Source organism: Siniperca chuatsi, linkage group LG17 (genome assembly GCF_020085105.1).
Source record: "Siniperca chuatsi isolate FFG_IHB_CAS linkage group LG17, ASM2008510v1, whole genome shotgun sequence".
Classification (NCBI taxonomy): Eukaryota; Metazoa; Chordata; class Actinopteri; order Centrarchiformes; family Sinipercidae; genus Siniperca; species Siniperca chuatsi.
Genome location: NC_058058.1, coordinates 10721625 through 10749620, shown reverse-complemented (window position 1 = coordinate 10749620; position 27996 = coordinate 10721625). Strand labels below are relative to the sequence as shown.

At 39.2% G+C, this 27996-nt stretch overlaps 2 protein-coding genes and 2 long non-coding RNA genes across 5 annotated transcripts; 3 read left to right on the top strand and 1 right to left on the bottom strand.

Moving 5' to 3' along the window:
- The first annotated feature begins 1 nt into the window (after window position 1).
- Window positions 2-15879, top strand: cers2a (ceramide synthase 2a). Of its 2 annotated transcripts, none has more exons than XM_044170892.1 (11): window positions 2-412; window positions 7526-7698; window positions 8833-8950; window positions 9170-9288; window positions 10559-10616; window positions 10983-11033; window positions 11276-11368; window positions 12109-12237; window positions 12717-12823; window positions 13811-13964; window positions 14062-15879. In XM_044170892.1, exons 2-11 carry the CDS (start codon window positions 7526-7528, stop codon window positions 14206-14208), a joined length of 1149 nt encoding a protein of 382 aa, XP_044026827.1. In that variant the 5' UTR covers window positions 2-412; the 3' UTR covers window positions 14209-15879. The 2 variants fall into 2 exon arrangements, with proteins under 2 accessions (XP_044026827.1, XP_044026828.1); XM_044170893.1 differs by lacking the exon at window positions 2-412 and adding an exon at window positions 2893-4965.
- Window positions 12735-24629, bottom strand: LOC122863963. Its single transcript, XR_006375118.1, has 3 exons — window positions 24494-24629; window positions 19345-19505; window positions 12735-12855 (listed from the first exon to the last, which is right to left on the bottom strand). It is a non-coding gene; the product is annotated as an uncharacterized LOC122863963 (long non-coding RNA).
- LOC122863964 lies at window positions 16474-20350 on the top strand. Its single transcript, XR_006375119.1, has 2 exons — window positions 16474-17940; window positions 19215-20350. It is a non-coding gene; the product is annotated as an uncharacterized LOC122863964 (long non-coding RNA).
- LOC122863962 (histone-lysine N-methyltransferase SETDB1-B-like) lies at window positions 21690-27996 on the top strand. The gene is made up of 7 exons (XM_044170894.1): window positions 21690-22159; window positions 22995-23351; window positions 23632-23805; window positions 24527-24728; window positions 24866-24939; window positions 25994-26184; window positions 26272-27996. Exons 2-7 carry the CDS (start codon window positions 23000-23002, stop codon window positions 26377-26379), a joined length of 1101 nt encoding a protein of 366 aa, XP_044026829.1. The 5' UTR covers window positions 21690-22159; window positions 22995-22999; the 3' UTR covers window positions 26380-27996.

Below are 27996 nucleotides of genomic sequence, written 5' to 3'. Positions count from 1 at the left end.
TCCTCTTTCAATATACTACCATAATATCCACTATACGACCAATTGAACTGGCCGACCAAACGGCAGTAAGCCGAGGCCCATTTCGATTACTTTGATCAGACGGAAAAGTGAAAAAGTAAATATTGCTGCCCTCTCTGGAAACCAGCACAAGGGAGAGTTTTGTAAAGAAAGTGCGACACGGTTTTTTTTTGTTGTTCTTCTGAGAATGAGGCGAACCTGAGGTTAACTGTTAAGAGAAAGGAAAAAAAAGCGGATTGAAGCTCATTGAACGATCAACAAGTTTGAGTGTCTTTGATGGCGAGAACTACATGAAATCCCCTCAGCTACAACAGGAACAGAGGAAGAGCAGCAGAAGCAGAGCCGGCGTACATTTTGAGACTACATTACCTGCCTGCATACAGTGAAGAGAGAGGTAAGTTGACTGCACCGTTACATGATGGACGATGCATTCGCGTCGGTTAAACGTTAAGATTGTAAAAACCTCGGTGCGGGGATCATTCAAAGCCCCACATCATATACTTCTCCTCAGGCACAGACCTTGGGCTACTATGTTAAGACAGAAATGGGAGAGTCACCCTCCCAGGATGGTTAATGTTGAGTTTTAACTTAAGGATAACGTTACTCATCAAACTTTGCTGACACGCTCTAACCGGAGCCCTGTCGTATTCAGCCGTTTGAAGACGTTAAAGGGTCGCACATCAAAGTTTAGCTAGCTAACAGGCCTTTGCTTGTCCTGATGTCGGCGATGTTTGTTTAGGAATACCGCGATAAGAGAAGGTCATAAAAGCATTCACGCCTAACCAACAAAGCGTAACGGCGGCCTATGAGGAAATACACAAGTTGTTTTCAAAAGATAAACGGCCATTTATATCGCTCATGGTGCAAATTGTGAATGCGTAAAGAAAGTTTTCAAACGTAAACTGGAGATGTCGCCAAGCAAAGTTGCTCCAGCTCTCTTATTACACGGGTGATTCAAAATAAGAAGTATATGTGGCACTCTGTAATAAGCGTACAACACGAGTTAACTAACTAGTTTGGTGTTGGGAAACTTGAAAGCTCCATCTCACGGGTGTCTGTTCCGCTATGTCCGGGAGACTCCCCGCTTGCGCCATGCATGCACTCAGCCACTCCCTGCACGAGTTTACGCAAACAGCGTAGAGAGCTGTGACGGACACAAAACTTTAAATGGTGACAATTGAAACTTTAAATGATGACAATTGAAATCATACAACGGTCAGCTTCACTTACGACTTAGGAACGTTGACTGTCTGACGTTATTTTAGATACTAGATATTCATTCTTTTGTGTCCTGTAGGCAAGTCAAGGCAATCTTATTTACATACCTCAACATCACATTTGCCTCCAAGGACTAACAGCCTGTGCAACATACGACAGCCTCTGTCCTTCAAGGTTTTAGTTAATCCCTTTTTTAAAGGGGTATTCCACTGATTTTTACACATGAAGTTCAGTACACATGTAATGTGGTGTACTACTTAGCCGTTGAAAACTGTTGTATAATGTCTTCTGTGGCTCCACCTTGATGGAGACTTAAACATTTTAAAGGTGCACTGGGGACAAACAAAAGTTATGTTTACATTCAGTGTTACTCTCCAAAATCCATTGTGTGTATCCTTGAGGCCTAACCATAGACTGTATATAAAGATGGACAACATGACAGCTCTCCAAAAGTGAAGCCAAAACATCTCGATCGCCCAGTGGCGGCTGGCTGCAGTATAGGTCATAAACCCCGCCCCCCCCATGTTAGCGGACGGGACATGGACCAAACTAAAAACACAAAGTACACGTCAAATAAAGTTTTCCCAAAGTTGGTTTTTGTCATTTTAGGTATTTGTTATCACACTGAGGTATGTTCATGTGTTCATTTTTCAGTTTGGTTTTAATTAGTTATTTGATGCTTTAAAAACAGTTTTCACGTCGTGAATGACAGCTAAGGCCGGCAATCGACTGAGTAGCCTCGATACCACGGCTCACTACTTTGCAGACTCTGGCTCCAAATGACGTCACCAGCACAAGATTGCAGCTCCCGCATCCAGGATATTTTGGTTTCATTTTTGTACAGTGGGAGGAAGTGGAGATGCGTCGTCCATCTGTATATACAGTCTATGGGCCTAACAAATGAGTCGAATGCATTTCCTTCCTCATATAACATTTGCAAAGCTGTATTTTTGTTTAACATTTTGAAACCTGCGTTGTTTACATCCATGGCCAAACCTAAATCCATTTTACTGTAGCATTTTTCATTTCTTAGCACATTACCACCACATGTAGACCAATAGAATATTGTTAAATTATAAGGAATGTGTATTGTGTCACCCCGGTGCTCGTGCACTTGCACAAGAAAAACCAAAATAGGGACCCACTCTCAAAAATCATGCCCCATAGCGCTACCAGTGCTCAAATAGAGCATGGGCCCATAGAGCAAGTGCACTAGAGACTCCGCCAGCCGAGGCGGCTAACTTCCGGTTTAGCCCTCCGCTAACTTGAATGGGATAAAATGATTTAATTGCGCAGCTCTTCTAGACTTTCAAAATGTTATTGGACCAAATGAATCGAATTCTGATAATGAAACGAGTCCTTTTCGCGGGGGTTGTGATGCTCAAAAAAATTACCTGCCGCTTCTTTCACAATGTAAGTCTATGGGAAAAAGGTATTTTTGGGGCCCTGTGCATCACGTGACGGACCCGGAAGTTGTAATTACACAGTTTGGCCGCTATGGCTTCAAAGCTCGGCACACTTCCTGGGGGCTTGGTGTGGAGTTTATAAGAAGCGGGTATTTAGGAGGCAGGAGGGGTCTAATGAAAGATGCTATTGAGTTGCATTATAGAAAGTGTAGGATCTGGTGTTTTTTGGAGCTTGACCCATGCTAGGGACTAAAAGTCAGGATATCTCTTCCTCTGTTGCACAGAATGTCACCTTTTTTTTGTAAATATGTCTCTTGTGAGTCCTTCAACTTTATGAAAGTTAAATACTAGTCGCTGGATTATCCCTTTTAACTTGGTAAAAAAAGAAAGAAACCTCACGAGGAGCAACAGAGGAGGGGTCCCTTTTTCTAGGATGGACGGACATGCAATAGATTAATAGATGCTGTATAAGCAGAGTACACAGAAATAAATATTATTGAAATAATAAGAAAACAATACATACAAACATATGAAGCATATGGATCAGAGAAGACATTGAGCAATTTAGGTGGGAAGAGGACAGACCAAACAAGCACACAAGAGGCAACGATGCTGTTCTCACATAGGTAGAAGAGGCAAGAGATGTTAAGAGAGGATTACAGTTACAGCAGTTACTTGCAGACAGCTATTAATGTGAGAATGATTATACACAAGGATGGAGTGTAGATAGACAGCAGAGAGTATGGTAATTGTCTTTATATTTTTAATAGTACACAGTAGAGAGAGACAGGAAAGGCAGGGGAGATAGAGAGGGGATGACATGCAGCAAAGGGCCTGGGCAGGATTCGAACCCAGCTTTGATACATGGTACGCGCTCTACTTGATGAGCTACCAGGACGCCCCAGTAACTGTCTTTCTCGTACAGTACTTAATGTTACTGAGCTTTGTGGAGTGAAGTTAAATGTGAAGCTGAAATCACTCTTCTTGGTACCTCTCCAAAAACATCACTCCCAATTAATGCCAAAAGTGGCACCGTGCACTTTGGCCTTTCCAAAACGTTCCACATTCCAAACTGAATCTGGAAATGTGCAAACACTTGCTGAGTGGCGAGTGATAATACTGGATCAAATGATATCGTAATGCCAGAGTAAATGTCAGCCAGCAGAAGAACAGATGGAGGATAATGCAACAAACCAATTAATACAGACAGCATCTTCAGAAATAGATTCACAAATACTGCTAGCACATGCCTGTCATTTTGTGGAATAGCATAAATGGAGTCCAGTATGTGCTTTTTATAAATCCAAAATGTGATTCATTTGAAACTTAGAGAGGTATAAGCTAATCTGTTTGCACCAGTCTAGTGGTCTTAAATGTTTGTTACACTTCATACTGGATGATATGTCAACATAGCTTGGCTAACTAAATAAAATGCAAGTTTATTTTTAGTTTGCAGCAGTTGCACCTGCCTTACCTGTTCTTCTGCCAACTATTGATCTCCTCCAGTCAGTAAACTCATGAGTAAATCATACACCAGCAGCAGCAGACACCATATTGTTAAACTCTTTATTTTTATTAGAAAACATACATGTCTGGCTCTAGGGACACTAGCTCTGCACATAACCTGTGCACACTTTACTTCTGGTTAATATTGCCAGTTTGGGAATGTATCTTCGTCTGCTGTCTCGTGCAATGAAAGTGAGCTGTTTTTAGTTTAGCAGCTAAATAAAAAATGTGTACTTTGCATATAAGAAGTGGGATGTACACCTGAGAGCTTCTGCAGCCCCAAGGTTGGTTTCCAGTTGCCCCTGTTATGCAAATCCCATAATTCACTCCAGGACTGAATACAAAATGTGCACTCATCCTACAGATACAATCTACAGAAAAAACATGTTCTCTATTTGAAGTGTTTATTTCAGAGACATTTTCATAGAGGGAAAATAAGAGCTTATGGTAGATTTCTGACATGAGAGGTGACAAACAGGAGGCAGCAGGCTCACTGAAATCCACACACTGATTAACTTTAAAAGACAGGATAGTTGATATTTCACTCCTGTTGTTTCAAGGTGAGGCAATTTATCTTTTAAACGGCAACAGCGATCCTGTTGAAGTGAAACTCCTCTGCTAACAAAGGCATGAGTTACTGTGCATTCATAGTGAGCTCGTAACGGGTGAAAGTCCACATACGCAGTCCTCATTAAGGGATCCGTCAGGAAATGTGTGACGACCTGAAATTCTCTCTTAAAAGATTAGCTTCAGAAAGACGCTCATACTTTGACACAAAACTTTGACTGCAGAAGCAAAGGTGTGGCAGTAAAATGAGGTAATATGATGATCAAAATCTGCTGATCTGACATTGTAAAAGTCCACAGGTGACTTAGTGTTCTACTGAGGAGTTGCGGCAGTAATTATAGCAGCACTGATGTCATCCCAGGTTGTTTGACTGCAGATCCTGTTGCTGTTTGTGCACTCTAATAGCAAAGCAGTAAGAATGTCTTCTTTGTTGGTAGGTATCTGATGTTGGTCCTTTTTAGTAGTCAGCGCTCAACTTCAGTCCCACAAACCAAACCAGATATCTTGTTGTGGCTGTGGACTTTACCTGACAACAATTAAAAAATCTGATTGCAGAATCAGTGGCATCTTTTAAATCACTTCTCAAAACTTATCTTTTTAAAAAAGCTTTTTAATAATTCTAGCGTCACTGTTTTATTTTCGTGTCTTATCTGTTTTATTATTATTTTATTGTTTTTATCACGTATTATTGTTGGGTATTTTATTCCATTTTATTTTATTTTTTTATTATTTTAATTGTCTGATTTTATTTGCCTCATTGCATTCCTAAAATGTTTTAATCCTGGTTCAACCATGTAAAGGACTTTGTAACTTAGCTTTAAAGTTTGCTATATTAAGTTTATTATTATTTTTTATTATTATTACTATCACCTTAACAAGACTAAAGAGTCTGCAGCCATACTAGCGGCTCTGTGAGGCTGTACTTGGGCTTTGCTTGGAGCTAAATGAAAAGTCAGGAGATCACCAAAGTCAGGATTCGTCCTCTGGGCACTAGATGAAAAGTAATACAATCGCCAAAGACATTAGAATATATCTTCTAGGGACCTTGACTCTATGTAGCAAATTTCATGGCAGTCCATCCAATAGTTGTCAAGATATTGCCCTTTGTCATGGGATCACTAAAAGTCAGTAGGATTCATCATCTGGGGACCATAAATATCTATACAAAATTTCTTGGCAATCCATCCACACTTTAGTGGGATATCTGTGTGGACCAAAGTGGTGGACCAACCAACATTGCCATCCCTAGAGCCATGCTGTTACCTTGGCTAAAAATATAGTTAGAATTAAAAGATTTATGTTTCAGCATGACTTAAAAAAACATCTATGCTTTTTGACCACGGTATTTGTGTCTTCTCAGGTCTAAAAGGTCAGTTAGACAGACCAAGAAAGTGGATCACATTAATCCAGTTCTCACATCTTTACTGGTTTAGGGCCAAAATACATCTCTGATCTGCTACTACGTTATGAATCGTCCAGACCTCTCAGGTCGTCTGGGACAGGTCAACTTACTGCCCAGCCCCTACTAGTATAGAGAAGCAACATTCAGTTTTTATGCACCACTTTTCTGGAACAAACTATGCCCTGCACTATTCTTCTGTTTATTCTGTTTTATTCAGTTTTAGCACATTTATATCTTAGATATATCTTAGCACTTTGCCTTGCCTTGTTGTAGTTAACATCAAGATTATATCTATGACATAATATAGCACAATTGTTTTGTTTTTAAGTTTGCCAGAGTAGTTGTTTAGTTCTGGCTTTTATAGAGGATATAGTGGAAATGACACTCATTACAGTAGGGAACATCACCAGTCATCTTGCTCAAGAGATTCAGCACATGGCGTGTTAATTGTGCAATTTCCTTATGCCTAATTCAGATACATAGTATGTTACAACTCAGAGGGTATACAAACATTTTTGTTAAATTATCTAAATCTTAAAATAAGGGCCTTCTGTCAGCCTTTTGGAGATGTCCAACATGGCAACTGTTGGAAATGTGACACATTTTTTAAACCATGGCTGTGTCTGAAATCCCTCCCTATTCACTATATAGTGCACTACATTTACTGTCCGCCATTTTATTTGAGTGTCCAAATTTTGAGTGTGAAAATGTATCCACTATATAGTGCCCTCAAAGATTCCACATTGGAGCGAACAAAATAGTGTCCACCACATGTACACTACTTTCTGTGAACAATCCCACAATGCAAAAATGACAGTTGAGCAACTACAGCTGGCAGTGATGACACAAAATGATGATGATTAGAAAGTGTCCTTAATCTCAATTTACTGCTAACTATTGAGTAAACTATTGAGCGTCCATTATATAGGGAGTAGAGAATAAGAGAACAAGGAAATGATTATGGACACAACCCATGTGTAAATATGTCATCCAGCTGCAGAGATAGTTGATGTTTTTCAAGGAATCGAAATACGTGCCAAACTGAAGTCTAGGCTGGAGCTCCAAATTAATTCTCACAGGTTTTCTGATTGCATTGTGTGCAGCGTGACAAAATCCTCCCTTCGTCATTCCCCTTCATCTGGAACAGGAAGTGCCCAGATACGGCGCCTGGGTTGCAGATGCCCAGTGAGATTAATCACTTCTAATCAATACTCATTCCTCTCAGCTCTTTGTGATTCTCTGCTTCCTCTCAGGATATTGTCACAGCTGAGTGAGTTGCTAAATTTATCAAATGGAAAGTCTGAATGGAGATCACCAAGCAGACAAAACCTTTTTAATACCTCTTAACTTCCTTCCACGTGATACAAAAAACCCCACAAATCCTTTTCTTTTTCTGTCTGTCTTTAAGATGTTGTCTCAGCTGAGTGAGCTGATATGGGCGGACTGGATTTGGTTTCCCGAAGGCCACGGCTGGGCAGACCTGAAGGACCATGATGGCCAAGTCTTCCCTAAACCACGGGACCTCTGGGCTACTGTACCCATCGCTCTGTGCTTCCTGGTCATCAGACAGATATTCGAAAGGTGAGTCCAGGGAATGAAATTATTATTTAACTTTTATTTAGCCAGGAATAAAAGACTCATTGAGATTTATTTTTCAAGAGTGTCCTGGGCAAGACAGGAAGCAGCACAAATAACACGGTTGCAGACAAAAGACAAACGCAAATCAATTTAAAATGAAAACAAAGAACAAATTACAGAATTATAAGATATCAAAACATTAAAAACATCTACAGCCAGATGTACATGCTTCCAAGAAAATTCAAATCACTTCCAATCCAATGAGACCAGCTCCCGAAGATTCAGGTGATTTTGCAACTGAATCCAAGCCGAGGGAGCAGCATACTTAAACGCCCTTTTTCCCAGTTCAGTACGGACTTTGGGGACAGTTAGTAGAAATAAGTCCTGGGAGCGAAGACAATAACTTCCCATACTTTTTTGTAGGGTGTAGATCCGTAGGTAAGAAGGAAGCAGTCCAAGAACAGCCTTATGATAAGAATATGCCAGTGATTAAGTCTTCGGGTGAACAAAGCAGACCGTCCAACCCGATCATACAGAGAGCAATGGTGAGTAAGAGCTTTGGGATTTGTTATAAATCTCAGTGCTCCATGGTAGACTGTATCCAGCATGTGAAGATGCATGCATGTATATAACGTCACCATTGTCTAGCACAGATATAAAGGTGGCAGCAACAAGGAAAAGCAAGACTTGATTCTATTTACTAACTAATTAGCACCTGCCACCTGCTAAATACAGGGTAAATGTTAGCTGTCGCAGGTAAAAATTTCAGGTCACCTGCCACCATGACAGATGGTTTTTTTCTTATATTAATAAATATTCTTTTTAAAAAGCTATTAAGTTAAAAATGGTCAGGGGTACATGATATATTTCTACTGTCAGGTACCACTGACTGAGTGTTTACAATTCTAAAGCGTTCTACATAGAGTTCAGTAACCTGCCACAGTGGCACGTGAGGAAAAAAAACTTAATTTCAGAGCCTGGGTGAGTCATCTCCAGCGGTGACTGTTTATGTCTTGTCACAGTGTCATTTGCCTGTAAATTTACTTCTCTACCTATCTGATTTGCATGTTTCATTCTGACAAATATAAGATGATGTCTAAGCAATGTTTTCAATCCAGTCTGCTTTCCGCTTTCCAGGACGGTAGCAATTCCTCTTGCCTCCCTGCTGGGAGTGAGTGACAAGCAATGTGTTCGTGCTCCTCATAATCCCGTCCTTGAGTCTTATTTCTGCAGCACATCAAAGCATCCCACACAGGTAATCATCCTGCATATTTTAGCAAACTAGCACTGCTTCATACATATTGTGAGTCCTTTGGCAATAGCACAACTTGAGCCTAATCATAGAATTCAGAGATGGTGGCGTTTGAGGTGTAAATGGACTAGAATGACAACAAATATCACATATCTTCACACCCAAGTCTTAATATTAAAGACATTACTGACTTTTCTTTGTTTTTTCTGCTTTTGTTGTTAGAGCTCCATAGAGAGTTTAAGTAAACAGGCAGGCTGTTCAGTGCGACAGGTCCAGAGGTGGTTCAGGCGGCGGAGAAACCAGGACCGGCCCAGCAAGCTCAAAAAATTTCGGGAAGCGAGGTAGCTAACATCTTCAGCCAGACATCAAATTCACCCCCAACTCATTTTCTGTCTTTTATTCTAATCTGTCTGTTTTAATAACCTGCTTTAGTAGGCAATGTAGATGTAAAAGATGCCTTTTTCCCACTCTTATTGAAATTTCTTTTTTTTTAATAGTGCTTCTGTAATTTAGTGCATTTTCAGTTGAAACAGGATTTTGCAAATTCCACATTCTTTAAAGCAGCATTTCCCCAGCTAGGGGTCGGGACACCTGCAAGGGCTCACAAGTTAGATTTCATGAGATCATTAACAGCATATGAAAGTAAAAATTTATATTTCTGCAATGCAAAATCATATACAGTATGTTATTTCAGACAGCTCTTATCTTTGCATTTTTCTTGTGAATTACTCATTTTACTTGTAAAAATAATTCAAATGAATCATCCGCGAAGGAAAAGTTACTCCTTGACTAACTGTTCACATACCCAAACTGTGATGAGTGGCTATTTGAGTTAAAAACACTGCTTAAAAACATTTTCATCTACAGAGTAGAAACCTGCTGCGGCACTGCTCTCTATTGTGTGAAACTTTCAGTGGTGTGACAGCAGCAAATGTGCTGTTGTAAAGCTTTGGTACTAGTTGCTACTACAGAACATCAAAAGTTATTTAAATATACTGTATTTAAGTGTTGCACTGATGGCTATTTCATCAACAGTATTGTATTGGATTTCAACCCTAACAACACCCTCAAAATGGGAGCAGGCATTACTCAAATGCTGTTGCAAAACAGTCCGCAGTGATATGAGGATACGTACTGTGTGTTCAAGCAGAAGAATGCTGCAAAACGTAAAATACATTGATGGTTTCCCATCAGCTGTCAAAGGGAGTTTTCCGCCCAGTGAGATTCAGTGTTTCAAAAGATACAGTTTGTTGAGGCTTAAATAAGTGACATATGTGTTAGTGATTGGAATTTTTATTTTGCCTATGATATATGTGAATTTTGTTTAGATTTTTGTCCGTTTATTATTTCCTTGTGATTTTAAGTAATTGGTCTGAAAGGTAAATTAAAGTAAAAAGTTTGTCAGAAATTTTAAACACAGTACACATGTTGATGATTTAAATAGGAATATCCAGCGCTAACATGAGCACAGCTGGAACATGTCTTGTTGTTTTTTCCTTTGTGCCATTGTCTGAACATTGTTTGTGTACAGGTGGGATGTTGTTGTTGTGCTGTCTGAAACGATGTTCTACTAGAATGGGATTTCTGAGATCGCTGTGCATTCTCTTACAGTTGGAGATTTACCTTTTACCTTCTTGCTTTCTTTGCTGGCCTGGCAACCCTTATTGACGTGAGTACTTTGTCAGAGCTGGCACTCATAGCGTTTGTTACACGTGACATTTCACGAAATATAACCATGAAATAGACTGGAAACATAAATTTTATTGATCTGCTGGCAACTTTTGTCACCCTGACTTGTTTCTTCTTCAGAAAAATAAAGGAGGATATGTTTGCTACATGTTACACATGCTTAACAAAAGTACAGAAATGTAGGGAACTTAATGTTGACATTGTAACCGTAGTGGACACACTGTTGGATGCCACGTAAACATCGTTCTCCCCTTTGGTCTTGTTTGGTGTTTGTGCATGAGAGTGCTTGGGATGTTGTGTTGGACACTTAAATGCTCATTAATATTGAGTATCTCTCTCTCCCCAGAAACCATGGTTCTATGATATGAAGCAGATGTGGGATGGCTTCCCGAAAATGGTATGTCAGTACCTGAAACATCTCTCCTTCAATTAAGTTTAGATTTATATCTTTTCATATTTTTATAGTTTAAACAAATACAGCATATGCCATTTTGGTGTGCTGAAAGTATGAAGCAAGTGCAGGAGCTGACTTCTCTTTACTTTAGCCAGTTCAATCATTTGAAATTACTTTACTAACTAATGGGTAAAATTATTGGTAGCATGTTAATCTAACTGCTTATTCTTTCTCTTTTCTTTCAGCCACTGTTGCCTTCACAATACTGGTACTACATGATCGAACTAGGCTTCTATGTCTCACTGCTTTTTAGCGTAGCATCGGATGTCAAACGCAAGGTGAGTGATACAGCGCTGTCTCCTAAACTTTGTTAGCTCTATACAATAAAACCCCTCAGAAACCTTCCATTAAGAGAGATCACTCACTGAGTGCATAAAATAATGAGAATGATCTATTGTGTTTGGTAGTGTATTTTGAGGTTTGGACATTGATTTCCACATTAAGATGTCCTGACTGTATGCATTGTATTGAGTGGAGCTGTCAGCATTCAGCACGCCATTAAAAGATAATGTTCAGGTCCACTCATCCCCTCCACTTTGTCAGTTTGGTACTGTGAGTTAATGTGTGACCAGGGCTGTCTGGGGAATCACACTGTGGAGAGACACTTTGACCATTTTGTCCACAGGTCTAAATGTTGTGGCAGACCTTCAAGCCTGTCAGCAAACTGCGAGGCATCTGTGCCAGCTCTTGCTTTTTAAACCAAAACAACAGTTTTCTGGACTTTTTCCGGAGAGCCTCTGTGTTGAAATCGGCCTCTAATGTGGGGGTTTATTTTGTAACTTTTTGTTAAGTTCCTGTTTTTTGCCTCTGTATATGGATTTAATTTCTTTTTACAGCCGTTAAGCCACATAATCTGCTACGTGCGGAGAGTTAATCATTTGTAAAACCATCATCAATCGGACACACGCTGTTGATTAGTGACCGATCTTTACAGCTTGATCAATAAGTGGCCAAACATTGTTGAATTTAGTTTTTTTTACACTGTCTCTTTCTGTACCCATTTTTTTTCTCTCCCCAGGATTTTAAAGAGCAGATAGTTCACCACGTAGCCACCATTGTCCTCATCAGTTTCTCCTGGGTGGTCAACTACATCAGGGGAGGGACTTTGATCATGTTAGTGCATGATGCATCCGACTATCTAATGGAGGTATGCCAACGTGCTAACATGGCAGAAAAAAGATTCACTGATAACAAATTGGTTTTAATGGGTTTTTATTTTATACATATCAGTAACACTGTCAAGCATTTTCATTTAGATTTATGGTTGCTAAACGTAAGAGTCAGTGAAAGATTTATTTCTCCATTAACTACAAAACAACACTCAATCTTTTTGTTGCAATATGCTGATTGAGTAAAAAAAAGAGAAAAGAAAAGGAAAAATATGAATTCCAAGTTAGTTTTTTTTTTTTCATAAACCTAGAACATGGAAGTTTTAATTACAATCACACAGCGGTATACATCTTATACAGCAACATACGTGCTGCCCTCCCTCCTGTCTTCATAACATTAGCATTGCTGAGTAGCTTAAGGATGATGTTAAGGCCAGAGCACTGTACACCTCACACAGTTCACTAGAGGAGAATAAATGAAAAGGTCACACTCTGATCTCTCTCTCTCTCATTCCAGTCAGCCAAAATGTTCAACTACGCAGGTTGGAGGAGAACCTGCAACCTCATCTTCATCGTGTTTGCTGCAGTTTTCATCGTCACCCGCCTCGTAATCCTCCCCTTCTGGTAAACATGATGTTGCATCAGACTGACTGTAACTGTAATGATTCACTGATATTACTGTATGATAGGAACAGTTAAGGAATATATGCAACTTTGACACTTTTTTTTATTTGCTTTGCACATATTTAGTAAAAGCACAGTAGATTTTTTTTGCAGCCATTCTTTACAAGGCTTCCATGTTTTTATGGGCATTTTCAATTTGTGCACTAAAAAAACCTTAAGCTTACATGTTCTATTAAATAGATCAGCAAGACTCACTTTTATAGTGGGTAACATGTATCTTCATTATGATGAACATGGGCACTGTAGTTTATTTTGAGTCAAATGGGTATTAATCCACAGCCGAAAATAGTCCCCAACAAATGCACTATTTACTCCTCTTTGAGTAATGTTTGCTAAAAAGTACAGTGCTCAGCTATTTACTTCTCCTCTTTTTTAAAAATCAAACTATATATTTGTGACATGAGTCCGAAAGCATACAGAGGTGGACTAACATATTGTTAGTTTTGGTCTTTTCATGGGATTTGTTGACAATAAGAAAAATAAAGAATAACACCAGCATCATCCTTTTAACATTGCAGTTTCTGCTTCTACTACCGTAGATAACACATTCATGTTAGGCTGCCACTCCAGAAAGTCCCAAGATAATGCAAGTGAGGGTGTTCATACCATAATGTCCCTGGTTGCATGTCACCCCCCGACCTCATTCAATAAGAAAACAAAATGCAATGATGTATCAGAGTTACTTACTGATTTTAACTATGCAATATGATCATGTCCTCTTGAATAGCATACAGGTAGTTGATGGAAACACACACTGATTCATTTTGCAGACATTTCATGAATTTGCTTAAAACTTGAGCAACAATGTGATGGAAAAGTAACAACAAACACATTGTGTACAGTCCTGGCCCCTCTCAATGGGCTTTTGATGGTGACCTTAGGTGGCTCTGACTGGACTCTCTGTTCTGCCTTTGTCCTCTCATCCAGGATCATATACACGACGTGGGTGTACCCCCTGACTCTCTACCCCCCGTTCTTCGGCTTCTACTTCTTCAACGGCCTAATGCTTGTGCTGCAGGCTCTGCACATCTTCTGGGCCGGGCTCATCTTGCGCATGGTCGTCAAATTCCTGCCAGGCAATGTATGAACCGCCATTTTCAATTTTCCCCATCTACCACATAACACTTTCCCCTCAAATCAGCAACTGTACAAATCTGATGACTTGTTTTACCTGACAGGAAATTGTCGAGGACGAGCGGAGCGACAAAGAGGAGACCGAGTCGGAAGATGAAGGGGACGATCGCGGGCAGAGGGAAAACTTTAAAAACGGCCACGTGCAGAATGGCCACACTATCCTCAACAACAACCACAGTAAGAAAGACTGATTGGACTGTGAGAGCCGGGGACGAGGCTGTGTGAGGAGTAACGATCGGCCCTCACATGTGGCCCTCACCTGAAAGCCAAAGAATGGGAGCGTGGCATGTTGAAAGGAGCAGCAGGCAACACACACACATATATACACACTGATATCTATACCTTCCTTTCTGAAACCCCGGTAGTCCAATGTGGAAAATTTCCCTTCGCTGAGGATTACGTTAAATTAAATGGAGAGGAAGACTGCGATTGAGAACAACAATGATCTGCTTAGCACCTAAGCAGCAGCGTGGTTTTCTCGTTCCACACACCTTCTCCTCTTTTCTCTCCCATCTAGTTTCTTTTGCTATTTACCAAGATTTGGTGCTGTTGATCAAGTTGTCACATGCCGAATCTGCCTGCTTGCAGCCTTATGTTTTGTTGCTAGAAGTGTTTTAAAGACATGCTGTGGTTAGGGCGGGCATTCCCTTCCTGCGCAGTTAGTTAAAACTCTTCTAAGTATTACTGCCCTTAAACTTGACTGATTTTTGCTCTAAATAACCCCAGTAGAGTCAGTGACATTACAAGAAGCACTAAGGTGAATGACCATAACCTTTCTATGGACCATAACCTGATTTAAGTTGATTTACTTAAGTCCAGAGTATCAGTTAATAATGAAGTTGTGCAAGTTAGTTGTTGCAGCTGCCATTTTGTCACTTTGGTTCTTGCCAATGGTTTTGCTAAAATATATTTGTTCCAAAAATGTTTAAAACTAAAATAATTAGAGGTAAATAATATTTTTTAACAGTCTGAAAAAGTGCGAGAAGGTGCTACATCTGCCTTTTGAAACGTGCCTTTGTGGAAGTTTGTCTTAAATGTTTTGCCTTTTGAGAAGCAGAATGCACAGATATAATTTTAAATGTTTGTTTTGTTTATGTTTAATATCTTTTTAGTTGTATGATTTTTATTTTTGCTTTATGTTTTATTTGATTTCACTCCAGGCAATGGTTTAAATTTTGGAGCAATTTGTTTGAGTGCAACCCAAACCATTCAGTAACTGTTCATTAATTCTTTATGGGCTGGTAGAGTCAATAGCATTTCCGTTCAGTGTTGTTTTTCCCATCCATCCAAAGATGCACTTTATGGTTTCTTCTATGGATCAGCACTGACTAAATATCTAACCAAGCTTAGTAATAGTGTTTGAATTGAGACCTGACTTCGTTTTAGTTTAGAGAGGTTTGGAGTATGATTTAAATTTTGTTTCATATTTATTCTTATTGTTATCTACCCAAGACCTCCCTCTTTGTCAGTGTTTTGGTTTATTTTGTAAAGAGAAAAAAAAGATGCGTCTAATGAAATCATAAGTAAAGAGGTTAAAATGAAACACCAAAATATGGTTTACATTTTGTATTACCTTGTCATTTGCAAGTGCCTTCATCATTTCAAGTGTTAATTGTAAAAAAAAACAAACAGTCCCTTTGTCTTTATTTCTGCTGTCTCTGTGCCCCAACACATCCAACACTCACGCACTGTAACACTCTGGGTCTCTAACTTTCCTGTATGCCTCGGCTCACAACGACCAACCACCTGCTGCTCCCTCTAACGAGCTTCGCTTCTACAGAGAGTGTTTTTATTCTGCATAATGTGTTGCTGAGATGTAAAATCATAATGATGAAGATGATAAAGATATTTGTGGATAACTATTCTGTCTTTTACAGTTTCTTCTTTTAATTAGAATCTGAAATGACAATTTGAGAGGGATATAAAGGTTTAATTTAAGATGTTAAACGTTTTTATCAAATTATAAGGAAAATGACGTTCACACCAAACTAATAAATGCAAAGGACTGAGTAGAACAAATTATAATAAAATATCTCTAAAGGCTCTTTTCTCATATAGGGCCTAAGCTGAAAATTATTAGTTGATAAATCGATAAGCCGATCAACAGAAAATTAAATGGCAATGACTATTTTGATGATCAATTAATTTATATAATTTTTCAAACAAAAACACCAAACATTGCATAGTTCCAGCTTCTCAATTGCAAGTATTTTCTGTTTTGGCATATCTTTTTCTCATGAGATAATAAACTGAAGAGAATCGTTGTGTTTTCATTACCTTAGAATAAGCCGTTTTTATTTACATAGGGAGCAGGTCCCCTTCTACGGAAGCCGCCATATTGCACCGCCATGTTTCTACAGTAGCCCAGAACGGCCAAACCAAACACTGGCTCTGGATTGGGCCTTTTGTGTTTTTGCGAGTTTCGTGGCCACCGTAGTTTCTCCTACACGCTTGGAAGGGGAGGGTGAGGCGAACGGTATTCAAATGGTCACTGCAATTTCACTGCTAGATTCCACTAAATCCTACATACTGGACCTTTAAGTAATTAACTGATTGATTATCAAAACTGTTTTCCACAAATTGTATGCCAATTGACTAATTGGTTAATACATCGCTATAGCACTATAATCCTTTTAAATCAGTTGTAATGTAACTCAGAAAGTCAGATTTTCTTGTGCAGTTAAAAATATGTAGGCTACAGCTCTTATTATCTAAATATTTTGTTCACGCCATTTGATTGTCCTAACTCCCCTTTGTTTGGATTAAACAACCAAATGACAAAGCCTTAATTCAGGAGCTGAGAAACGTGCCCATACGACATGAAAACACTGTCTTGGAGATATTCTGTCACTGCGGAAGTAGAGTGAATACAGTCTGGCATATGAACACCATCCATCAGTTATTGGTTCCACTGGTGTAGAGTAGACCTGACCAATATCAGATGGCAGTGTAGTGGTGACACACTGAGCGACACCTGGCTGGCACACGTTTGGGAGGCACACTGTTGTCAAAAATGTCTCGGATGTTTTCACAATTATCTCGTGAGTGAAAGGGTTGGTCTTCATTCAGCCTGAAAGTCTGAGAACGTGAATCAGGGTGGGCTTCTTTTTCATCTGTCCTAAAAAGAAACTAGTTCTTGTTTCTTCCTGCTTCCTCTGCTACTTTCCCCTGCAGTATTTTGGCTGCAGCCTAAAAGGCCTTCTGGGCTAATTGTATATTGAGTGGGATCACTTTACCTCTGTGCCCCGCACTTCAGCCTCCACACTGCTCTTGTCACTGGCAGCCTCACTGTAACAATCTCCATTTTAAAGCGGCAGGGTCAATTTCCACCCTGCTCTCGCATCTGGCTCCACAGTTTAATTGCTAATGCATCTCCTGTTTCTCCTGCTCCAACGTCTGGGCTTGTCTTTCCACGCCCCCGTCCGGTGTCCAGTCTTACTCCTCCTCTTTAAATCTTTGCCTTTCCTTTCACATTAAGTTGCCCCTCCTTCCTCTGTTGCCTTTTCAGCCTTGTGTAATGAATAACATTCTTCCTTCTGACAGGAGAACAAAAGCTGTGGGGTGTTTGATTCACTTGTGAACTGTGTAGACTGTTATTCAATTCCTGCTTAAGTATTAATAAAGGCTTTACACGCCAGGGGGAGGTCACAAGGTGCAAGTGTATGCTTGTGTATCTTGCATGTATACGCATGTGTGTGTGCAGGAGCTAGTTTGTGGGCTGCTCATTTTTCCTGTGATGATCATGAGAAGAGGGGGACTGTAAAGACTCTGGTAACTGATGACTGTCTTATATAACTCAAGTAATAAGGAACCTCAGAGGGAACCAAGACGAAGATGCTATGAAAGCTCTTCAAAGGTTTGGATGGGTGGTGGAAGGACTCTGCAGCAGCAAACACCTGGGTCACTGCTGACAGTGTAGAATGGTGAGTCTGAAATATCTTTAAAATGAACTGAGAATATGTTTCTGCAGTTAAGCTGAAATCATGTGTTGCTGTCAGCTTTTAAAACTACTTCATGATCCAGTTGTAATGCTAAATTCAATAACTGTTTCTTCCCATAAAGTTTTGATAATTAATTTGGTGAGAGCTAATCTATCTGTTTTGGTCAGACCTAAAGGGCTTTGTGCTGTATTCCTGTAAATGACAACCAGGCAGAAAAATGATGAAGACTAACTAGTAAATATCCCAGAACAATGTGTTATGGCTGTGATAACTTGTCCAATATAAAGATAGTAGAGCTGAAAAGATTAGTTGATTAATCTAATAGTAAATCAACAGAAAGTTAGTCAGCATTTTAATCGATTAATAATTTAAGTCATTTTTCAAGCAAAAACATCAAACATTCTCTGGTTCCAGCTTCTAGAAAATAGAGCATTTGCACCGTTCTTTCTCAAAATAATATTGGGTTGTTGGTTGCACAAAACAAGTAGTTTGAAGACCATACCGAATACTCTGAAGATTAATTGGTAATTAAATTAATTATAGCCCTTGAAAAGTCATATTTAAGGGGAAATTCACAAGCAGCTATATTTTCACTGTCACAGAATGGAGTTTGAGTCAGACCTGTGTGGAATTAAGAGTAGCTACCATTAAAGGATAACTCCACCGATTTTACACATCAAAGTCTGTTTACAGGTGTTGGGGAGAACTACTGTATATGTGAGAAAAAAGCTGTATAAAGCCTTTTTGGCTCCAGAGGCTGCTGCGTCAAGTCAGATAAATTGCCTCAAGTGATGTCACTCGAGAAAGCATTGGTTGGGGCTGAAGACTACAAGCTTGAAAATGAAAAAATCTGGTCAAAAGATCCTCATCTCTGAGGATAGCAGCTCAAGGCTACAGTAGCCACCACTAGCATAATACACGCGAACCATTGACCCAATAGCCAGTGGTCAGGTGGCATTGTGGGTAATGTAGGCGCCAGGTTTTGATGAGGAAGAAGAATGTGTGGAATAAAAAAAGATGAGATTTAGTGCAATACTAAATTGGCCTCTTTTTTTTTTGATAGTGAAGTGAAGAGAGTGAAAATACAGACAGCCGGGGGGGGGCAGAATCAAACCAGGGACGTTGCAGTTACACTGAATGCATCTTAACCACTAGGCCACCAGCATGCTCAAGACTTATAAGTAATAAGTGTTGATGATGTGCTGTAACTTCGTTAATCTTTGTCTGTCTTTCTGATTTATATTTCTGGTATCAAGTCATCACCATCATCTCAAGAGCACATGTGCACACGCCTGTCCTATTCCTAAAGTGCTGAACTGACAAGGAGAAGAAACAGTTAAAGAAGGATCAGCAGTCATCATCGCCCACATGGACCAGGCTTCTCACCCTGCGACACAGTTTGAGGTGGACGTGGACCTGGGCTTCGCTCTCTTCTTCCTCTTCCTCCTGTGTTTCTTCCTGCTGGTGACGGTGGTGCGCTGTGCCCAGACTGTAGTGGATCCTTATGGCTCCATCTCCACCTCCACCTACCAGGAGGAGCAGATCACCTGAGAGAGAGGAGGGGGAAATCCATCACCAACAGGACTCTGTAGGACTCTAGGAAATTAAGATACACTCTCACTGCTGTATAAGAATATATTTTTAGACAAGTCCGGCCACTTCTGAACAAAAAGGAATCATTATTACACTCTCATTGAAGTCAGAAGATACGTATCAGGTTGTGTTTGAGTGTTTCTGACTTGAATGCTTTCAAATAACCCTCGGGCGGATTACTGAATGGACCTACTGAGCACACTCCCAGGGGCCAGAGGCATCAAGAGGCCTGACACAGACCTTCTGTTTAAAGTGTTAACAACAGGAACAACAAGAGCTCAGTCGAAAATAGCAATGTTCTTATCACATTTATTTGCTCCTGATAATGATCTGAGTCTGTGAATATTAAGCATCTGCCAATTTTAGGAGCAATCGTGTATTTATTTTTAGTATATGTTTATTTTCCCCCCTACTGTCGATAATACAGCTTCATGGTGCAAATGTAGCAATAATCCTATATTCCTACATAAAAATGTGTAAGTAATTTATGCCTCTGTGACCAGGGGCCTATCGTCTCATAATCTGTCCATGAAACAGCCTGTTAATGCAGCAGCTATTACCAGATGTGTTTCTCTGAAGAGACATGACTCATCCTCCTCAGTACTACATTGATCTGTGCAGCTATCCTGCAAAGCTTTGGGGATGAGGAATCCTACAGATCCTCTTCCTGAGAGGAAATATTGGGACTGCAGTGCTCAGACAAAGCATTCAGCTCAACTCTCCTTGCTCATGGAATGAACCATTAACAAATGACATTGCTTTTATTATTTTGTACAATAAACTATGTGCATGTGATGTAGCCGCTGAGTTTGTGAGAGACATTTTTGAGTGCCCACTAACAATGAGAAAGTGACACTTTTGTTTTATAATCCTGATCCACACTTCAAACCAGTTGGTGGTGATAATGCACCATTTCTAGTAATAGTTCGCCGACCGCCTTAAAACATCAAAAAAGAAATGGCAGGAAATTTGGAACAGGGAAACGAAAGGTAGACACTACTATAGTGTCCAAAAGAAAGTAGGAGAAATGAGGGAAACCAGTAGATCAAAAAAAAAGAAGAAGACATTATCTCGAGAATGAGGTTTGGGCATACTGGTCTTAATAGTACACTGAAGATAATTGATAAACATGGGACTGGTATGTGTGAGTATTGTAACATTCAGGAAACTGTAGAACATGTAATTATCAAATGTCCTAGGTACGAGCAGGAAAGGCAGATGCTAAAAAACAAACTGGGAAGAGATCGCATTAAGTTCGGGTTAAAGGAGTTACTCCAATTGAACTCAGGGCATGTGGGGTACAGGGCAATATTTAGTTTTTTGGAAAAGACAGGACTTAGAAAAAGAATATGGGGAGGCATGTGTGTCAATGAGAGGGACCCAGGTGGAACGGTGAGGTTACAGGGAGCAGAGGTGAAGAAGGTGCAGGACTTGAAGTACTTAGGGTCAACGGTTCAGAGCAATGGAGACTGTGGAAAAGAGGTGAAGAGGCGAGTGCAAGCAGGTTGGAACGGGTGGAGAAAAGTATCAGGTGTGTTGTGTGATAAAAGAGTATCAGCAAGAATGAAAGGAAAGGTGTTCAAGACAGTGGTGAGACCAGCGATGTTGTACAGCTTAGAGACAGTGGCGCTGAAAAAAAGACAAGAGGCAGAGCTGGAGGTAGCAGAGCTTAAGATGTTGAGGTTCTCTTTGGGAGTGATGAGGATGGACAGGATCAGGAATGAGTACATCAGAGGGACAGCTCATGTTAGATGTTTCGGAGATAAAGTCAGAGAGGCCAAATTGAGGTGGTTTGGACATGTTCAGAGGAGAGACTGTGAATATATTGGTAGAAGGATGCTGAGGTAGGAGCTGCCAGGCAGGAGGTCTAGAGGAAGACCAAAGAGGAGATTTATGGATGTAGTGAGAGAGGACATGAAGTTAATCGGTGTGAGTGAAGAGGATGCAGAGGACAGGGTTAGATGGAGGCACATGATTCGCTGTGGCGACCCCTGAAAGGGAACAGCCGAAAGGAAAAGATGATAAGACCTCTCTGATCCACACTCCAGTTCAGGAGGTGGCGGTAATGCACCAAAAGCTGTTTGCCAACCGCCATAAAACATCAGAAGAAGAAGAAGAAGAAGAAGAAGAAGAAGAAGAAGAAGAAGAGGAAGAGGAAGAAGAAGAAGAAGAAGAAGAAGAGAGAAAAAAAAACATCAAGAAGAAGAAGAAGCAGCAACAGCAGCAGCAGCAGCAGCAGCAGAAGAAGAAGAAGAAGAAGAAGAACAACAACAACAGTGTCTAAGATGGAGGAAGCTGTGCTAATTTAGTTTAATACAGTCCCTTAGCAGGACAAAATTGCAAGTCCTTTTGCATAATTGTCATGCAGTGGTGACACAAAATCAAGACGACGGTTTAGCTGTTTGCTTCTTAAACCTGTCGTATTTTTTAGTGCTAGCTAGCTAATAGTGTAGGCTCGTGGTGCTAGCCTGATTGCTAGCTTCAGCTAACGTTACAAACGTAACCTAACTTCAGCTTTACTCACAACGACACACAAGATAATCACTAGCATTGTGGTGTGACCAAACTTTTGTCTTTTTTGAAGCGGATAATCAGGACACAACTACAGGTAAACTGCGAGTTTTGGTATTAACGCTAACGTTAAGCTTTTATCCTTAACGTTAGTTAACGTACGTTACATGACTAAGATAAGATAACTAAACTTTATTGTTCTCGCTTGTTACAGCAGCTCAAAAGTCAACAGTAGAGGAAAAGAGTGGTTTGAGTGATAAATAAAAAATATAACAATACAATCAACAGTAAAAATAATACGTTTTAAATTACTAACATTCCTTAATGTACTAATGAGCTAACGTTATTTCTGAACGTTAGAAATCGTCAATATAGAGAAGCACACCAAAGCTCCTGTAATCGTCGCATTTGACAATGTCCATTGAATGCATATAAAAACAATCCAAATTTGTCAGCATCCTCATCATGACAATCACCTACTGTACTGTATCTGCAGTTAACACAAGCAATTACCGTTACCCCAAAAAAAGGACAGTCACATTTGCAGTTTTACTCAAAAAAGATCATCAGGGGTAAGTACAAGTGTCAGGAAATAGCAGCTAATACTTGGTATTTGTTATTTTATATTCTATTCCATTATTCACAAAAGTGCCTTCCCAGGTGCTGATAACAGCAGGACTCCCTACAATATCAAAAACAATAGCAGATCATCGCACATATTCGATTAAAAAGAAGCTGGAGAAGCTTGAACAAGCAAATATTTAGCGTTTTTTGTTTGAAAAATTACTCAAACAATTAATTTTATTATCAAAATAGTTGCAGATTAATTTATCTATTCATTGATTAATCGTTGCAGCTCTAGAACACAATCTCTGCTGTAGTTTTTTTGTTTGTTGCAGGCCACAATTTCACCGCTACTTTTTTCTTTGCAGAAAATATGTCTGATTCCCCATGTGAGTCTGTTCCCTCCACAAGTGAAACTCGCAGCAAGAGGACACAATTGGAGGATGGTTCAGACTCTCTCAGTGTAATAAAAAAAGCAGTGGTGGTCCTGACCAGACTCCCTGAATATAAGATCAGCGCTCTGCGACCACCAACGCCTCAGCAGTTCTACAGTGAAGACGAATCCCTCAGCAGCTCTGATTCTGATATGCAGTGGGAACCAGAAGGAGGTTCTAGTGATTCTGATTTCTCAGTCTCAAACAATAAACAGAAAACTGGAAAACCCACCAAGAGTGACACAACAAGAGCATCTGCACCACAAACGAGTGGGAATAACAACAACAATGGTAATGCTGCAAACAACACCATGAACATAAACACCACTACCACTCACAGATGAAAAGCAATTGTAAAAATATAATACTGAATTAATCGCCCCTCACATAGTGAAAATTTTAAATATGTCACTTTTTCTGGATTGGTTTGTGGATAATTAGATGCAGCTTTTGAACTCTATGTTGTTGCATGCACATTTTTTTCCCTGAAAATTCCCATGACCGGTCATTCATATTTTACAATTCCTCAAGCTCATAAGTTTTAAAATACACATTTTGTGTTTTTCCACAGTGGCAGAACCAGGCCCTGTCATAATATCATCAGCTTTTGCCCATTGCTCTCATGAAACCACAAAGATCCGTCCTAACTTGCCAGAAGAAGAGGTCAAAGTGGACATGATGGTCCTGGCCAGGAAGAGGCACATGAGATGGCAACGGGGGAAAATAGTGGAGATTGTAACAAGGGGTAAGAGAATGTTTCTTTTTGGCAGGAAATTGATCACAAGTACTTTAACACATCAGGAAAACAAAAAGCATATGTTAAATCAAAGTCCCTGTGCAGTGTAATGCAAGATCCTTGTGCTAAGTATGTACCTAACACCTGGATCGTTACTGAAATATTTCTAGATATACTACTAAAAAAGTTAATGTGTTGGTTAAGAAACTAGAGCTTTTTGAAAACTCTTATGTATAATTATTAGGACTGAAATGATTAATCTTATTTATTAATTGATTGTTTGATTGACTTTAAAAAAAAATTTGATTGTATTTTGCTTTTCTCAGTTTTTATATACTTTTGAAATTTAGAAATCTTTGAGTTTTGGACTCTTGGTCCAACAAAAACATGCAATTTGAGTATGTGCCCTCTGGGTTCTGGGAAAATGTAGTGGGGTCTTTGTAACTATTTTATAGTTACAAAGACATTTTATAGACTAAATGGTAATTGATTAATCAAAAAAAGAATTAACAGGTTAATCGATAAAACTAATTGTTAGATCATTTTAATTTCCGTGGGTTTTTATACACACAAATGTAGCTGCCCCATGTCCCTCACATGCAGATACAGCAGCACATGTTTAGAGAACAATATTTTTCACTTCTGTAATTAATTTTGAACCACAATAAAGCAAAAAATGACACAACAGTGATTTTACCTGTTTCACTCATTGACATTTTGTTATTTGCAGAAGATGGACGGTTGAAGTACAAAGTTAGTTTTGAAGAAAAGGGGAAGAGCCTTGTGTCTGGCCACCACATTGCCTTTGACACCACGCCGAAGCTGGAGCAGCTGTATGTCGGTGCTCGTTTGGTGGTCGGGTGTCAAGATAACAAGTTCCGGTTTTGGCCTGCTATTTTGGCAGAGCTCCCCAGCAGAAAGAACCGCTTAAGGTGTGTTTTTGAATGAGTGTTTATCCCTATATCTATGTCTAATACCTAATAACTATATACCTCACAGTTTCCTACAGAATTTTCCAAATGCTGTTGTAAAGGTTTGATTTGATGTAAAACATATTTTAATTTTCCAGGTTCCTGGTCTTTCTGGATGATCACATACCAGTTTATGTTGGTTTACCTTTACTTCACCTCGTGTGCAGACCATGTAAGTTTGACTTGTTTCACACTTGTGTTTCTTTTTCACACCCAAAACCAAGTGTCATGTGAGTTACTGTAAATTCTCAAATCTTGTCCAGGGTCTCTATTTACCTCCCCTGCAGAGAGAACCAGGCCTTTATTTGAAACAGGCTTAGATTAGAGACCAACCTTTATTTCTAATTCTGCCCGATTTTATATTTTTTTTATCATGTTTATTGCTGTTAATGGGAACTTAAAATGTCCTCCATGTCTAGCCGTTGTCTTGATGAATTCGCCGTAATGCAAAAAAATCCACAGCGCAAAATCCATCAATACAAGAAAATAGTCACAGCATACTTGCCATTCTGTTGCTCTGAGTTTCTCCTCTCTAACATAAATACTATTTGCATTCACTAAAAGGGAGGGATTATGCCCTTTAAGCTGCTGGGAGGCTTTTAATGTGAAACATCTGTGCAGGAAGTGATGAGTTTCATTGACAAGATGTTAAACAGCAAACTAGAAGCGGTTGCAGATAATTAGCAAAAAGCATCCATCAAACTGCAACTTTGTAATGACACTGCCAGTTAAACTTCACAAACAAATTGTCTTTCTGAAGACTTAATACTTACTTTTTTGTTTTCCAAGATCTTTCTGGAGCTGTTTCACCACCACTCAAAATGTATTTAAATTTTTTCCCAGCTGTGACCAGCTCACCCATTGAGCAATGCATTGTGGGAGAATAGTATCCATCAACAGCACACTCAGAAATTGACTGTATTTAGTATGCATACTGTCTAGTGTGAGTATTCATCTTTTGTCACTTTTCTAGCGTGAACACACTGAATACTAAAACCCTTCTTAGAATTAGTATGTAGTATGGATTTGGGACACGCCAAATGTATCGTGCAAACATAATGCTATTTGGTGAACATGTTCATCCAAAGCGACACAAGTGCATACATTTTAAGCATGACTGACCCCAGAAAGAATCTGAGCCTCAAAATTATACTGTGTCTACTGTTGTACTGCCAGACATTTCAGCAAGATGAGTAACTCTTTTCTTTGTTTCTGTTTTTCGACAGTAGAAGACGTTTTAGACGACATTCCAGAAAGCCCTCACAAGTTTTTCATGAAGCAATACCTGAAGGACTGGCCGTACCCACATTTAACCCAGTACAGGGCAGGACAGATCCTTAATGCAGAATTAAATGGAGTCCAGCAGAGGTGTGAGGTGCAGGTGGTTGACTGCAGCTTGATACAGGTCGTTTTTCAGGTCAGTATCATTTAACACTGCTATTGTTTAAACTATTGATGTTGTTTAGATTTCTGTGGTATAATGTCGGGGTTTTTTGTCACTCAGGATAATCAGCATAAGGAGTGGATCCATCGAGGCTCCACGCGACTTGAACACATGGCTAGATTTTTGGAATTGAAAGGAGTGGAAGAGCACGAGGCTGATTCTGATTAAAAGTCTGCAAAATTCAATAATATCCATCATTATCACCCTGAAATGATGTGCCATTGGATTTTTTTGGGAAACATTACCGAACCATTTCAGCCCAAAATAAGATTTGCTGTTTAGATGAGTGCACATGAATGACACAAGCCAGATGTTTTTTCCAATATGATTGTCTTTTTTTTATTTTCTTCTCATTAAAAAAAACAAAACAACTTTTATTTATTGTTCAAATGTGCATAGATATACACTCACTAGCCACTTCATTAGGTACACATGTACAATATAATGCTCTGCCATGAATTCTACTTTTATGAAGCTTATCATATTTCAGTTTTTGCTGACACAGAAAGATAATTATTCTACTTTTTGTTTATTATTGAGGTCATAGTGGGTGGTGGTGTTGTACTGGAGTGCATTATATTGACAGGTGTTTCTAATATTCTGGCCCTCTCATGTATGTAAATGGGGTAAATATTAGAAACACCTCTCAATATAATGCAGTTCAGTTCAGCACCACTGCAAACAACAACCTCAATATGTAGTTAAATTAATACTTTTCTGACAATCAATCAAAACTGAACATTATTATCTTTGTAAAGGCACAATTTATGGCAGAGCTGTTGTATTGGATCACATAAGATTGTACAAGTGTACCTAATGAAGTGGCCCTTGAGTGCATTTACTTAGATAATGCCTTTCCAAATAAATGTGTGCATCATTTACGCATTGAAAACATACTGAACAAGTCATTTTTCAGAAATGTAAATTTATGTTAAATTTTAGTTATGTAATTTTTTTGCAGGGTTACAGACGATTTAAATATGCAATTAATCCAGTCTTTCTATGAAGGCAACCCCTCTTTTATCAATTTTATCTAGCACAGAGAAGATAAACACTAACACTTAAAACATTCTAGTGTAACACTTTTATCGAACAAGTGGCCTGACCATCCAAATACATTTTTTTCTGTTTTCATTTGTGCACTTGTATACAGTACAGTTTAACGGGTGTCATTAATTAACAGAAACCATAGTTCTGTTAATAACACCCATTAAACTGTTCATATAAAACATCTTGGCCACATTAAAATATATTTTTTCCAGTATTGTTTAAAGCAAAACTCTTGATGTGATATTTGTTGTAACATTTTGAAAAAGTGAGAGAAGGTGCTACATCTTCAGCATGTGTTGAAATTTGCCAGTGTGGAGTTTTGGAAAGCTGGAGCGATCGAGTTAGACATTACTGTAAATGTTTTTTGATGATGCCTATAATCTTTCAGTTGTATGAATTTATTATGTCCTATTTGTTTTTAGTCTTGTCACTTGTTAAGATCTGGGAACAAATTGTCCAGCGCAATGTCAATGATTCCTTATATGGACTTTAGAGTCAACAGCTTTTTTTATTCTTTTTTTGTTCATCTAGCCAATGATCAGCATTTTCACTTTGATTTTCATGTATTTCATTGCTTTGTATAGAATTCTGTTTGTCATTCTTTTGTAAAGAATAATTAAAAAAAACATTTTACATTGTATATTAGCTTGTCATTTGCAAGTGTTCCCAGCCCATATGATACATTAATGCCCCAGCCTCATTTCCAGAGATGTATAAACAAATCTAATTTCTCAA

Bases quoted from the DNA above. Each gene is read 5' to 3' on its own strand.
- LOC122863962 (XM_044170894.1), top strand. From the start codon at position 23,000: ATGTCTGATTCCCCATGTGAGTCTGTTCCCTCCACAAGTGAAACTCGC. The intron at 23,806-24,526 runs GTAAGAGAATGT...TGTTATTTGCAG, and splicing joins AGTGGAGATTGTAACAAGGG to AAGATGGACGGTTGAAGTAC. The intron at 24,940-25,993 runs GTAAGTTTGACT...GTTTTTCGACAG, and splicing joins TCACCTCGTGTGCAGACCAT to TAGAAGACGTTTTAGACGAC.
- cers2a (XM_044170892.1), top strand. From the start codon at position 7,526: ATGTTGTCTCAGCTGAGTGAGCTGATATGGGCGGACTGGATTTGGTTT. The intron at 7,699-8,832 runs GTGAGTCCAGGG...TCCGCTTTCCAG, and splicing joins ATCAGACAGATATTCGAAAG to GACGGTAGCAATTCCTCTTG. The intron at 10,617-10,982 runs GTGAGTACTTTG...CTCTCTCCCCAG, and splicing joins GCCTGGCAACCCTTATTGAC to AAACCATGGTTCTATGATAT.